The sequence below is a fragment of the Equus przewalskii genome, chromosome 9, assembly GCF_037783145.1.
Source record: "Equus przewalskii isolate Varuska chromosome 9, EquPr2, whole genome shotgun sequence".
NCBI lineage: Eukaryota > Metazoa > Chordata > Mammalia > Perissodactyla > Equidae > Equus > Equus przewalskii.
The window spans coordinates 81,771,617-81,786,258 of NC_091839.1; the positions used below are offsets into that span (position 1 = coordinate 81,771,617).

Here is a 14,642-nt window from a genome sequence, read left to right on the forward strand (position 1 = left end):
AAAACTGGATTCTCCAGTCTCGAGCCCTCTCCCAAACCTCAGGGATAGCTCCTACAACCAGGAAATCAACTCCTCCAAATAAATCCTTCTTCTAGTTTGTCAGCTCAAGATGGGCAGGGAAAATCTTGATGAAGCAGAGCTCACACGTATTATCTGCTCCTCCCCTAACTACCTCTGTCCTTCCCCAGTTTGACTTGGAATGATTACAGCTCAGATAAAAGGTGGATCATCTCTGAAATAAGTAAAAGAAGAAAACACGACAGTTTCTTCTCTCAACAGAAAGAAAAATCCTTCCATGAAAGAAGAAGTGTATGTGACAGCTTTGCTGAGCAGAGGGGAGCACAGAGCCCCTGACAGCAGCTCGGGTCACGGAAGGCAGACGCGGGCAGGAAAGTCCAGAGACAGCGCCACAAAGGGCGAGCCAGGCTTCTGGCTCACTCCTGACATGCTTCATAGGATCGGGATTTCAGGTGACTTTTTCCCTACCCCGACTCTGCACTTTGTACCACTGACTAAGCCAGGTGTTACTTTAAAGTGCTGAAAAGAACATAGTAAAAATTAATTGTTACACTAAAAGAACCATAAACCTTGGGAAAAATAGAAATTTTTACTCCATATTCAATTCAATCTAAAACTAAATTCATCTGAGCCATTTACCTTGGTAAGGGAGGTAAAATGAAGAAAAGGAAAGAGTGGTGTAAGAGCAAAAAACCGTAAAGTTTCGATGGGTTTAAGAACACTCTGGAATCAAGAGATTCACCAAATATTTAAGTTTGAGGTATTTATAACAAAAATTACCTCGATGTCCTCACCAACTTACTAGAAACTGATACAATCATCAGAATTTACAATACGGACATCACTACTCTTTTCAAAACTATGACCATTTGCTTGAAGTTCATGAAGGACGTGAACGAGTACCGGAAAAACAGACCTGAAGTCCAGCGTCACACTCCTCAGCTCCCAAGGAGACGGGGTCCCTCTGCACCTGCAGACTGAAGGTCTCGGGTCTGTGCACTGTGGAACTGCCTGAATGGGCGACTACGCAGTTCTCAGGGCTCATCCATGTCGTAGCCTGTGCCAGAATTTCCTTCCTTTTTAAGGCTGAATAATATTCCACTATACGTACAGACCATATTTTGTTTCTCTATTCATCCACTGATGGACACTTAGGTTGCTTCCACCTCTTGGCTATTGTGAACAATGCAGCCCTAAGCACGAAGTGTACACATAGCTCTTTGAGACTCTGCTTTCAATTCTTCTAGGTATATATACAGAAGTGGAATTGCTGGATCATGTGGTAAATCTATTTATTTATTTTTTGGTGAGGATGAGTGGTATAGGTCCGTGCCTGGGGTCTGAACCCGGGCTGCTGAAGCAGAGCATGCCAGATTCAACCACTATGCCATGGGCTGGCTCCTATTTTTAAGTTTTTGAGGAACCACGATACTGCTAAAAATTGCTGGTTTTTTTAAAGGGCTAATTTAATAACGGTGTTACAAACTTTGATTTATGCACATAGGTTTTCATGCTAGTGGGATCCCGACCTAGAAGATACCAGAGGTGCTGAGGCAGAGTAAGTGTTTCAGCTCCCACATCCGTCTGTACCATACTCAGTGGGACAGCGAAGAAGCAAGCATGCAAACAGGCCGCTGAGGAGAACATCCACCAGGGAAAACCCCATCTGTTACTTTTCAAGCAATGGTTAAGGAGAAGAATACAGCTAAATTTCTCGAGCAAGGAATAATCTCACATAATCATTACGTTTTAATACAAGCTGTGTCACCACTGACTGACGTGCAGCCTCTATAGAAACCTTTATTCTGTAAGGATAAAGTGGGAATAAAGCCAATCTTCGTGCAGAAAGAAAGACACAATGTATGTGAGGCTGTCCAACCACAGCTGGATTGTTAGGGAAAAGAAACTAACAAGTATTTTAGGACTCAAATGCCAAAAATATACATAAATTATTCTGATGGATACAGAAAATAACAGACAATAGCAACCTTTTTCATTAAAAAAAAAAGGTTAATTATGAAATACTTCAAGTAGATTAAAAGTATAAAAATTATCAGACGCCCATGTATATACCACCTAGACTTAGAAATATCATATTCCAGATTAGTTGAAGACTCTTGTTTTCCCTCCGCATTCTATTCTACTCCTATTCTGAATGTGTTGTTCACAATTCCTGTGCACACCTCCATCCTTCTACAGCACAGATGTGCACAAAAGCATCATCTTGCATGTGATTACATCGGGTACAGATGGTGTGTCACTGTACACATGCTCTGTAATTTGCTTTTCCCTCCACACTGCTTTTGAGATATATCGATAGTGACACATAAAGCTCTTGTAAACTCACTTTAAGTCTCTATAATATTCCATTAAGTGACTATTCCAGAAGGTATGTATTCATTCTCCTCTTGATAGATATTTACCAGCTCCTGCGGGAGGGGTCATGACAAACAACGTTAACGTAAACATCTTGATTATTCCTCCTTATGCACGCCACAGACTTTTTGGCAGCACACTCCCAGAGCCAGAACTGTTAGTCTGGTGATATGCTCACAGCGTATGATTAGATGTGGCCAAACTGCTCTTCAAAGGGAACGCCCACGCTCCCCCAGGGCAACGCAGACGTTTCCCACTGGAATTACAGGGGCTTCGACCTGTGGGCTGTCTGGCGGCGTGCAGGGGTATTTCTTTGTTTCGTTTTGCTTTGTGTTCCTAAGAGGTATTGTTTAAAGTGAGTTGGGGGGTGGCCTAGAAGGAAGAGAGGGAGCAAAGGGAGAGGGAAGCCCCAGAACTAGAGCTGAGAGCTACTGCCATAAAGGGATTTCTGGAGACAGAAGAAATGGTTCATCGAAACAACCTCCTGACATTACACAACAGCCATTCATTTCTCCCAAACCCCATCTGATGGCAGACATATATCACGTATCTGACCCACAGCTCACAGGCCCGTGGTGTCCAGACTCACTCTCCCATTTACTGAGGGACTCCAGGGGGTCTGAAGATTTCTACAATGCATGAAGTAAATCAGAAAACAGCTGTTAGAGCAATTTCTTATTTCCAAGCAAATGTCAATCTTAGCAGAGCCCCATCAATAGGCACATAAGAAGTTCTCTTGATATTTATTTCAAGAAAATCGTGTTGACAAAATACTAAGGAAAATAAAAAGAGTGTCTATCAATCTCCCTTTCTCGAAATGCAATGATGATCTTTTATTGAAAAACAATCAAATATTTCATTCTTACTACAATTAAGATAGTACTTATGATTTAAAATGGATACAAATCTTTTTTCAAGCACATGATTTGAATATACTCCAAATACCTTTTCATATGAAAACTCGACCTGGGTTTTAGGTACTTTTATGGTTCCTATCAATTATTTTTCAGGAGCTTAAACTTCAAAAAATTTTTCCTGTGATTTCTTCCTGAGAACTTGCTGCCAAAGAGAAACCGCTCTCTTAACAAAGAGCAGCAGGTGAGAATAAAACATGTGCAGGTGTACTTCCTAAATGTCCAGAGGATCGACCGACGTGGAGCTGGCTATACGACAAGAAGGGCGTTCCCATCTGTCTCTGCCCTGTGAAAACAGGCACGCATTTCACTTTTATTTTATTTGGCTAATCCATACACAATATATTATTAATAAATATCTCTTATTCTGCCTTATTTCAGAGCAGTGCTCCTTTCTGTTGGTAGGTGGCAGGGATAACAGCTACATACATAACTACCTACAACAGAAATAAACGAAATTAAAAATACACATACACACACACACACACACACACACACACACACACACACACACACACACGACTTTCCTCAGTAGCAGAGGACCGGAGGAATTTCTAGGGCTCCGAGGAAACCTTTTCCATTTCAGAGACCTTTGTCCTCTGCAGCCAGACACATATGAGGGCTGGGAAAAAGCAAAATAAGAAAATGGCAAAAGCTGAAGTTAACGGAAGGAGGAAGAGAAAAGGATGGATGCTGCATGGAAGAACGCAGGAGACAGAGTTGATGGGTTTTCTAGATGAAGACACTTAGCAGGAACGTCCGATGCCCTCCCAACTAGAAGGAACCGGGATAGAGTCTAGTGGGGAAGGGGACGGGCTGTGGAGGCAGGCAGACCTGGTCCCAAATTTTACCAGCTATACCACCCTGGGCAAACGGCTGAAGGTGTTTGAGCCTCGGTTTGCAATTCTATAAAACGGTGATGGAATATATACCTCCCAGGGACGTTCTAGGAATTGAACGTGAAACTGTACGTAGGAGAGTACTCAGTACCCAGTACACAGTCAGTGCTCAGCGACAAGCTGCTATTATGCACAAGATAAATGAGTATATTTTAGATAGACTAGCTTTTTTAAAGAACTAGTTTATTCAAATACCAATAACACTTGCATACAAAGGCTGCCTGGAAGCAATTAAATAAGCCAGTTTATTTGTCCCATACAAATTTATGATAAGATTAGCTTTATCTGTTTCTCTCAAATGTAATTTTAATTCATTTTAAAAAAATTTCCCTAGGAAGGAATAGCCATAAAATTAAACTGCCAGATACCAGCAGGGAAAGAACAAAAGTAGTGTAGAGTGAAAAATGTCCAACACAACACTGCCTGCTTGAAATAAACTTAAGGCAAAGAAATAAAATAATAGAATCAAAAGAATAAATAAAATAATATCGCTCCTTCATCAACTGCTAATGTATGTTGTAAACAGTAGCAAATCAAAATGCTTAATTAAAACTATACCATCATGAATCTTTATGATACAGTAATTAAAGGGGTAAATCTGGGGTAAAATTAAGCAGGGGTTTCTTCAAGAATTGCTCCAGGTAAAAAAGAGATTTGGGCAGAGTAGATGAAAATCTCTTAGGACTATATCAGAGTATTCTGGAAAGGGATAGTCAATCCAGGCCCAGCACAACGCCTGGCATGCAGCAAATGTATTTACTAAATTAAACTGCAGCTTTTTCAGAGAAGGCCATACAAGCTTTAGATACTCAGATAAAAGCAAAATGCTACTACACTTTTTTTGCATGGATTTGGGGTTAGAGATCTTCACATAACGATTACGAGGCCATCAGAAGTGCGGCTCTGGGTTTTAGGGCTTCAGCTTGCCAGGCTGGCTTTAATTTGAGAACTGGCAGATACAGCTGAGAAAAGGTACACAGCCGCAGAGCGAGCTGGAAGTTTCACAAAGGAAACGGACGACACCAGGCCCAGCAAGAGCTTCACTGAACTGTTAGGCGCTGTCCACAGCATCCCACGGTGTAAATCACTCGGCCTTGCAGGGACCTTTCAGGCAATCTTTTTGGATGGAAGACATACCCTCCTATCATTAGGTCCCCATAACGGAGAGAATGACAACGGACACTGAATTTTGTAGACAAATACGTAAGTTTTTATTCCCCCTTTCCGATCTTAATTGAAATCATATCCCAGTGAAAGAGGATGGCAATTTTCTGGTAACCCTCAGAGAATTTCTGCTCGTAGTACTTTCAGCAGAAGCACAGTTCCAGTTGAGACAGGTGTGTCCTATGAAACCCCCGATGCTGACAGCACGAGGCCTGGCCGCCCCCCAGGCAATCTCCCCTCCTCCCCCCACCGTGTGCACCAACGACTTCCTATGCAGCCTCCTCAGCTGCAACTCTAACTGCAGCTCAGAACTCAACTCATTTTTCTCCTACCTGTGTATCATCAGATTTCTTTCCTTTTTTTCCCTCAGGCCTTAGGAGAATCTCGAAATGGTCATGGGGTTCTGAGCTGTGGAAGTTCCAGCCGGCCCTGCAGCCAGGCGCAGTCCCCATTCAGCGGTCATTCACAGACCAGCCCCACTGCCAACCTGCGGGGCTGGCCACATCAGCTGGTCAAGTTTCCACACTGAATTCCAGAGAAACTTCAAAACTTGGCTACTAATTGTTGCATAATTAATTACCGCACTGACAAAAACATCCTTTCACCAACACAAGCTACTTAAATTGATTTGGATGACAGGGACGGCCCTCCAACTCGGGGGGCTCAAGAAGGACTGGGTCAAGAAGTGCGGTACCTTGAGCGACTGCAGGGAATCTGAGTTGGTGTCGCAGTAGAGGATGATGTTGCTGGCCATACTGCAGCTCTCCCTCACCCCGAGGTGGTAGAACAAGGACGGCTGCCGGAAGGCGTCGCTCATCTCCACCACGGCGACGTCTGCAGACACAAACAGAGCCCCCAAAGGGGACGCGAGTAATGCCCAGTAAGCACATTGTGTTCTCAACAGCTTAGCATGCAGAGAGGAAATGAGAGGGGTTTTCCCTCTCCAGTTACCACAGAATTTTAAATCCACAGCTCTACCCGGAAGCGGCTTTATAAAGGGCAGCAAACCTGCATTGCTCAAACGAGAAGATATATATATATATATATATATATATATATATATATATATATATATATATATAGTTACTGGAAACTAAGGAGAATCTGCTAGGGCTGGGGCTAATGCTCTCTGTTCCATTTCAACATTACAACAAGCTAAGTAAGGGTATAGAAGCAGATCCATGGGAAACAGCAATAAGTAATAAATGGAAAATGAGATTTTAAAAAAGCAAATAGGTAAGATTATGAATTAATACAAAGCTGTATTTTATAATTAATTAATATCTAGCAAACATAATCTATAAAAAGAGAAAGCGAAGGTACAGAACATTATGACTAAGAAGGAGAATATAACCACAATACTAATTCTTCCAAAGCTCAGAGGTGACTAACACCAAGGGTGTAAAAACCCGACACCAAAATTTGAGAATAATGTCACAGAAATGAAATTCAGATTAGTCTCAAACTCATTTACATATATAGACAAAAATATGAAAGCGGGGCCGGCCCTGTGGCTGAGTGGTTAAGTTTGCGCGCTCCGCTTTAGCAGCTCAGGGTTTTGCTGGTTCAGATCCTGGGGGCGGACATGGCACAGCTCATCAAGCCATGCTGAGGTGGTGTCCAACATGCCACAACCAGAAGGACCTACAACTAGAATATGCAACTATGCACTGGGGGGATTTGGGGAGAAGAAGAGAAGAAGGAAAAAAAAAGATTAGCAACATGTTAGCTCAGGTGCCAATCTTTTAAAAAAAAAAAAAAGAAAGAAAAATGAACAAAATGCACTAAGCATTACACTATGAGAACACTAGGTCATGGGTTTAAGATTTACTTTGGGAACACAAGAGTAGCTCAATGGAAAAAAGTCACCAGCATCTCCACTGATGCCCCAAATATTTTATCTCATTAAATATAAGTGCACTTTTTTACAGGAAGAACAATGTATATCTCATAACAACTGCCAACTTTGTGCTTATAGATATTCCCATAAAAATCAGGAAAAAAACAGGGCTGTTAAGCACTCCCACGACTTGCTGGCTTTCTGAAAATCCGAGCTAATGCAATAAGATTTCAAAAGTAAGGAGGTGTAACTCTATAAAATAAAATACACAATTATCATTGCTTATAGATATTATGGTTGTCAACTAAAAAAACCCAGTACAATCAACTAAATAACTATTACTAGTAATAACGCAATTCAGAAAAGTGCCAAGATGCAAAACTACTGTGAAAACCAAGAGCTTCCTTTAGAACCATAATAAGCATTTGGAAATTATAACGGCGAAACAGATTCCACTCACAATCAAAGTGAAAGTGCTAACATACCTTACAATAAATTTAGCAGGTGATGCTAATGTGTTAAGAATATGTGCAATATGTGACAGATGAAAGGGTACTCTTTTTAAATCATCTCTTATTGGACAATTCAAAACAAACAAGCAACCCCAAAAACATGACAATACAAAATCAGGCTATGGACAGAGGCAGGCAAATTCACAAAAGTTTAACTAAAATGGTAAAAAGCATACGAAAAAATATTCTGTATCTCACTTTGATAAATGCATATTAAGTCAACCATAAAGTGTCAATTTTTTGCCTAACAAGTGGCCAAAGATATTTCAAAACGCCCAATGAAGATGCAGAAAAATGACACTTTCACACATCACAGGGAAGTGTACACTGGCTAGGAGACTTAAATCCTCAAAATTATGCACATTTTTACCCCAAACTCCACTCCTAAAAACTTACCCTGAGAAAAGTCCTATAAATGCGGCAGATTTACTTGCATGTCAACCGAAATATATTTTTTACAATAAAAATGGAAAACATCTAAATATCCATCAATAGGAAAATGACTAGGTAGACAGATTAGAAATAGATGAATTCAAATAATGGCATGTTATTTAACCACTGAAAAATATATCGTAGAATATTTAGCAATGGGGGTAAATTCAAGCTATCTTAAGTAAAAAATATTAAAATATAATATATACATGATAATGTATAGCATATACATTAAAATATATTATATATTAAATATATTACATATTAAATATATTACACATTAAAATATATTATAACATACATATTTTATGTATATATATGTATGTGCATACAAAATGTCTGGGAAGTTGTATACCAAAATGTGAGCCATGATAATAGCTATGTAACAGTATTATGAATTAGTCTTATTCTTCATGCCTTCTATATTTTTTACAATTTGCTTTATGAACATTGACGTCTTCATAATTTAGGAATCCACCAAAATATAAAAAGAACAACACTAAGACTGTATGAGTGAGCATAAAACTGAAGGGCCACACGTAAGAACGATGCAGCGTCTTGAGAAGCCGCCTGGTGCAGAGTCAGCCTCATCTGAAGAATGTGCAACCAGAATTCTCCATCCGTGAGGGAGAAATAGATCAGACGAAATGCAGGCTAACGGCAGATTTAGGGAGACGATGCAAAGGGAAGACAGGTCAAAGGAGCTTCAAAATATTTTTTTCATGACTTAAGGGCTCTTATACAAACACAGTTTTCTTTTGGGGTCCTTCACATTTTTACATCAGAAATCAACACATGAGAAAACTGAGTCACCTCGTCCCACCCACGGGCCCCATCTGCCTCCTGCACCCACACTGTTTCCTCCTGCCACAGATGCCAGCCGCCTGCCACTCACACGGCTTTAAAATCAAGAGACAGCGAAAAACGGGTCGGCGAGAAACCAAATGAAACAGTCGCTGACGAAAAACAAGAGACATGCAAAGAAAAATACTAGCTAAGTTAAACTAGCGACAAGGGGGGCAAAACTGGTTATTTCCAGAGAATTGACTCGTGGAATTTGATGCAAAATATAATAGAAAGATTGCAGAAGGCTTTCAGAAAAGAGAGAAACTAGACACGTAAAATGAATGGGACACACAAACCAAATTATATTCGTTAGGTCTGAACATCTAAGCAGGAACAGACCCACTTGTTCTTGCATTCTGTATAGAACACTAAAAACGTTTATTTGCATCATTTCAAAATACCGTAATACACACTATCCTAACTCAGAAAAAATGGACTTTTTCTACTTTGGATTCAGATGAGTGATCTGTTCTAATAGATTGTATTCTTTTCTAAATTTATCTTTTAATTTCCATAGAATAAAATTCACTCCTCCATCGTCTGGCAAAATGTTCAAAGCTTGTGCCCAATTGAATTTTTAATTATTAAGATTGTTTTCTTAGTGTCAAGGTTTGCGTGTTCTTTATATTATCCGGATATTTTTTTCTTCCTCAGATACGTGACTTGCAAACACTTTCTCCCAGCTTGTGGCTTGTCTTTTTAGTTTGTTAACAGTGTCTTCAGATGAGCAGACGTCTCAGGACCGGCCTGGTGGCCTTGTGGTTAAGTCCAGCACACTCCGTTTTGGCGGCCCAGGCTCCGTTCCCAGGCACGGACCTACACCAATCATTGGTGGCCGTGCTGTGGCAGCAACCCACATACAAAAAAGAGGAAGATTGGCCACAGATGTTAGCTCAGGGTGACTCTTCCTTAGCAGGGGGGGAAAAAAAAAGAAGAGCAGAAGTTTCTAACTTTTATTTATCAATTTTTCTCTTTTATGGATTGTGCTTTAGGTGTGGTATCTAAAAAATCTTTGCCTTACCCAAGGTCACAAAAGTTTTCTCCTGTGCTTTTTTCTAGAAGTCGTACAGCTTCACATTTTACACTTAGGTCTGTGACCCATTCTGAGTTAATTTTTGTAGATGGTGTGAGGTGTGGGTCAAGCATCGTATTTGTTGTAAAGACTCTCCTTTCTCTGTTAACTGCCCCTGCTTCTTTGTCAAAAATTTAACTGGCTACATTTGTGTGGGTCTATTTTTGGATTTTCTATTCTGTTCCATTGATCTGTGCGTTTGCCTTTTGCCAAACCTACATTGTTTTGACTATTCTAGCTTCATGGTAGATGCTGAAATCAGGCAGTGTGGGTCCTCCAACTGTTTTTCTGTTTTCAAAATTGTCTTAGCTTTTTAAGTTGTTCTATTTGCTTCCCTGCGGAAATTTCAGAATCAACTGGTGGCTGAGAGCAGTCAGTCGATAGCTACCAAAAAAAAAAAAAAATCCCCCTAGGATTTTGGCTGGGATTATGTTGCATCTACAGATCATTTTAGGGAGAACCGACATCTTAAACATCTCAACATTTTCAATTAATGAATATGGCATACATCTCCATGTATTTATGTTCTTTGGTTTCTTTCATCAGTATTTTGTAATTTTCAATATACAGTTCCTGCACATATTTTGTTGAAAGTATACCTAAATATTGCATTTTTTGGAGCTATCATAGATGTATTCTTTTTAAAATTTCAAATTCCAATTGTTCATCATGAGTATATAAAAGTACACTTGATATCTGTATACCGACCTCATATCCTGAGACTTTACTAAACTCACTTATTCTAGGAGCTTTTCTTTTCTTCATGCTTTGGGATTTTCTACACGAATAGTGAGGTAATCTGCAAGTAGAAATGGTTTCATTTCTTCCTTTCCAAACTATATGTCTTTTATGGTTTTTGTTTTGTTGTCATTGTGTTTGTTTTATTTTGCTGTGTTATAGTGGCTAGGACTTCCAGAAATACAGCATTCTTTAAACAGTAATATTTCATTATCAAACTAAAGAAAATATTATCTTATAATGGCCACCTTCTGACTCAGATGGATATCTTCTCAAAAGAAGTAAAATTAACATGTGAAAACCATCTTCCTTGTAAAATGATCCAAAGATATGCTGAAAATGCAAAAAAGGATATAATTATAATAAATTGAACAAACTGATACTCCACAAGCCTTGAAACCCATTTATATGAGGTACAGCTTATCCACTTTTTTCACAGACATGGACTCAGGAATGACCATGTGCCAGGCACTATGTGCTTTTCAAGTATTAACTCACTTAATCTTCATAATACCCCTTTGTGGTAGGTAATGTTACTGTTTCAGGACTCAGAGGCAGACAGTGCTTTCTTGCTGCCCAAAATCAGCTAGAAAGTGATGGGACCAGGGTTTGAACTCAGGCAGTCTGCCTGGAGAGTCCACGCTCCTAACTCTTAACTGAGCCACACCCCAGACTTTCAGGATATGGAGCTTCCAAAGATCAGAACTCAAGTGAGCTGCGAAAATAGGTTTGAGGACCAAAACATACACTCCTATAATGTATTTCATGAGTAAATGTACTTAATAACTGTCTCATGGAGCTTTTGTGGTAATATTGTGAGTAAAACTGCCACGTTAAAAAATTTAAGACTAAGTCAGTCACTGACAAGCACAAAGACGCAAAAATCTCTTATGTTTTCACTAAGGTGTAGTTTCTTTCCTTGTTCCAATTGAGTTAATGTTAAATGGAGCATAAAATTAGGTTTACCAGGGGTTTATTAAAGCATAATAAGTTTTTAGGTCAATAACGTAAAACTGTGGTACCTAACTGCATTTTGGGTTGTCACTGGCAGTGGTTCATGGTCTGTGTTTGTGTTTCTTTTTTAAATTAATTTTTCTTTCCTAATACCGTATCTGTTAACTATCTCCTGAGAGCTGCTGCTGCTTGTGAAAAGCAACTGAAGGAAGAAATTAATCTCTAGCTACGTTTTATCGATTCAATTGCTGTCCTCAGGCATCAGATCACTGATGACAAACGAGAACCCATCGGTGATCTGGCTTGTACTGTGGTCTGCAGTGTGCTGCACAATTCCAAACCAATGGACGTTTCCCAAGTTTTCACACAGAACACCCATCCAGTCTCGACAGATTAATCCTGAAGACGACCCATTCGTGCCAATTTAATTCCACAGACATCCTGAGTGCCTCTTATACAAAAAGTTCTCTGTTATCTGCTACTGTTAATGAAAGTTAAAAGAATTAATGAGAGATGATTTTTGCCTTCTCTTGGGGGACAGAAACACGCACTGACAGGCACCGACACAGGGCAGAAGGTGGACGGTGCCAGGGAGGCGCAAGAAGCGATGCTCAGAGGCCAAGGCCAGTGCTGGTGGGATGGATGGTGGAATCCTCCGAGGTGAGGCAGCAAGGTGGCAGCAGATTTGGAAAGTGGAGCCCCTCAAAGAACAGACGAGAAACAGCAGCCCGGGGACATCCAAGGCGGTGGAGAAGCAGCCAGGGAGAGGACTGGGGCTGGGTCAGAGAAACGCAGACAAGCTCACTAGGAAACTAAGTCACTTCCCAATGGGATTCACACTAGGTGAACCAGGAGAGATCCACCAAGAGCAGACACTAACCCCCAAATGCTCATCTCTCCTCTGATCCTTAAGGGAACTACAATCTGCATTCCACTGGTTTTTCTCTATTGTGAATTTACAACTCGTCTACTACATGGAAATTACTAAAGTGTTACTCATCACCTAAGTCTCCCAAAGGCCCCAAGTCAGTCTTCTAACATCTGGCAGGCACACGACGTCGGGAAACTACAAAACTCCCGTGGTATAGATAGACCTGTCGAAACGTTCAGGAAGGACAGAAGAATCATCTACTATCGTTGTCTGGAATTGCTCGTGGTGTGGCCATTCCTGCTATAAACTGCTCCTCATTCGGCTTCACCGGTATCACTGTGTTGTCTTGTACGTTATTCGGTTAACCCTACCACATGTAATGATACATATCTGTGTCAACAGTATATTCTGGCCCACAATTTCCTCATCGCTAAACTCCAATAAAGTATGCACGGTGACTCAAACGTGAGTCATTCTTATATTGCTAAAGCACAGGCATACACAACGTCCCCAGCCCAGCCCTAATTTGCTTGTCTGATTATTACTGAGGTGTTTTCTGTCATTGTTAATAATTTTATAAGTCATTACTGTGGGTACACTAGCATTTTGTTGTTGCTCTTGTTGTTTGTCTCCAAAAAGAGGTTATTTTGATTCATTTTTCCTTTTTAAAAAAATTTTGTTGAGGTCATCATAGTTTATAACATTGTGAAACTTCAGGTGTACACTGTTATTTGTCAGTCTCCATACAAACTTGCCCCTTTCCCCCTTATGCCCACCCTCCAACCCCTTTCCCCTCTAGTAACCACTAAACTGTTCTCTTTGTCTGTGTTTATCTTCCACATATGAGTGAAATCATATGGTGTTTGGCTTTCTCTGTCTGGCTTATTTTGCTTAACATAATACCCTCAGGTCCATCCATGTTGTTGAAAATGGGATGGTTTTGTCTTTTTTATGGCCATGTAGTATTCCATTGTGTGTGTGTGTGTGTGTGTGTGTGTGTGTGTGTGTATCTCACATCTTCTTTATCTGATCATCAGTCGATGGGCACTTGGATAGTTTCCATGTCTTGGCTGTTGTGAATAGTGCTGCAATGAACATAGGGGTGCATATGCTACTTTGGATTGCTGATTTCAAGTTGTTTGGGCAGATACCCAGTAGTGTGATAGCTGGGTCATATGGTATTTCTACTTTTAGTCTTTGGAGAAATCTCCATACTGTTTTCCTCAGTGGGTGCACTAGTTTGCACTCCCACCAGCAATGTCTCGGGGTTCCCTTTTCTTCACATCCTCCCCAACATTCGCTGTTTTTTTGTCTTGGTGATTTTAGCCACTCTAACGGGTATGAGGTGATGTCTCATTGTAGTTTTGATTTGCATTTCCCTGATTAGTAGCGATGTTGAACATCTTTTCAAATGTCTGTTGGCCATCTGTATATCTTCTTCGGAAAAATATCTGTTCATATCCTCTGCCCATTTTTTGATTGGGTTTTTGTTTGAGTTGTGTGAGCTCTTTATATACTTTGGAGATTAACCCCTTGTCAGATATATGATTTGCAGATATCTTCTCCCAGTTGGTGGGGTTTTTTTCATTTTGATCATGGCTTCCTTTGCCTTGCAGAAGCTCTTTAGTCTGATGAACTTCCATTTGTTTATTTTTTCTTTTGCTTCTCTTGTCTGAGTAGACATGGTATTCAAAAAGATCATTCTAAGACCGATGTTAAACAGTGTACTGCCTATGTTTTCTTCTGGGAGTTTCTGGTTTCACATCTTACCTTCAAGTCTTTAATCCACTTTGAGTTAATTTTTGTGTGTGGTGTAAGATAATGGTCTACTTTCATTCTTTTGCATGTGGCTGTCCAGTTTCCCCCACACCATTTATTGAAGAGACTCTTCTTTCTCCATTGTATGTTCTTGGCTCCTCTGCCGAAGATTAGCTGTTCATAAATGTGTGGTTTTGTTTCTGGGCTCTCAGTTCTATTCCATTGGTCTGTGTGTCTGTTTTTGTACC

At 40.2% G+C, this 14,642-nt stretch overlaps 1 protein-coding gene across 5 annotated transcripts in view; it reads right to left on the minus strand.

The window, feature by feature from the left end:
* MAP3K5 (mitogen-activated protein kinase kinase kinase 5) overlaps positions 1–14,642 on the minus strand; it is a 180,756-nt gene that overhangs the window by 117,870 nt on the left and 48,244 nt on the right. For 3 of the 5 annotated variants that reach the window (XM_070559384.1, XM_070559385.1, XM_070559386.1), the window contains exon 2: positions 6,066–6,205. The exons of the other annotated variants lie outside the window; for them this stretch is intronic. In XM_070559384.1, coding sequence (XP_070415485.1) covers positions 6,066–6,205 — 140 coding nt within the window. The remainder of the gene's footprint in view (positions 1–6,065; positions 6,206–14,642) is intronic. 5 annotated transcript variants of the gene reach the window in all.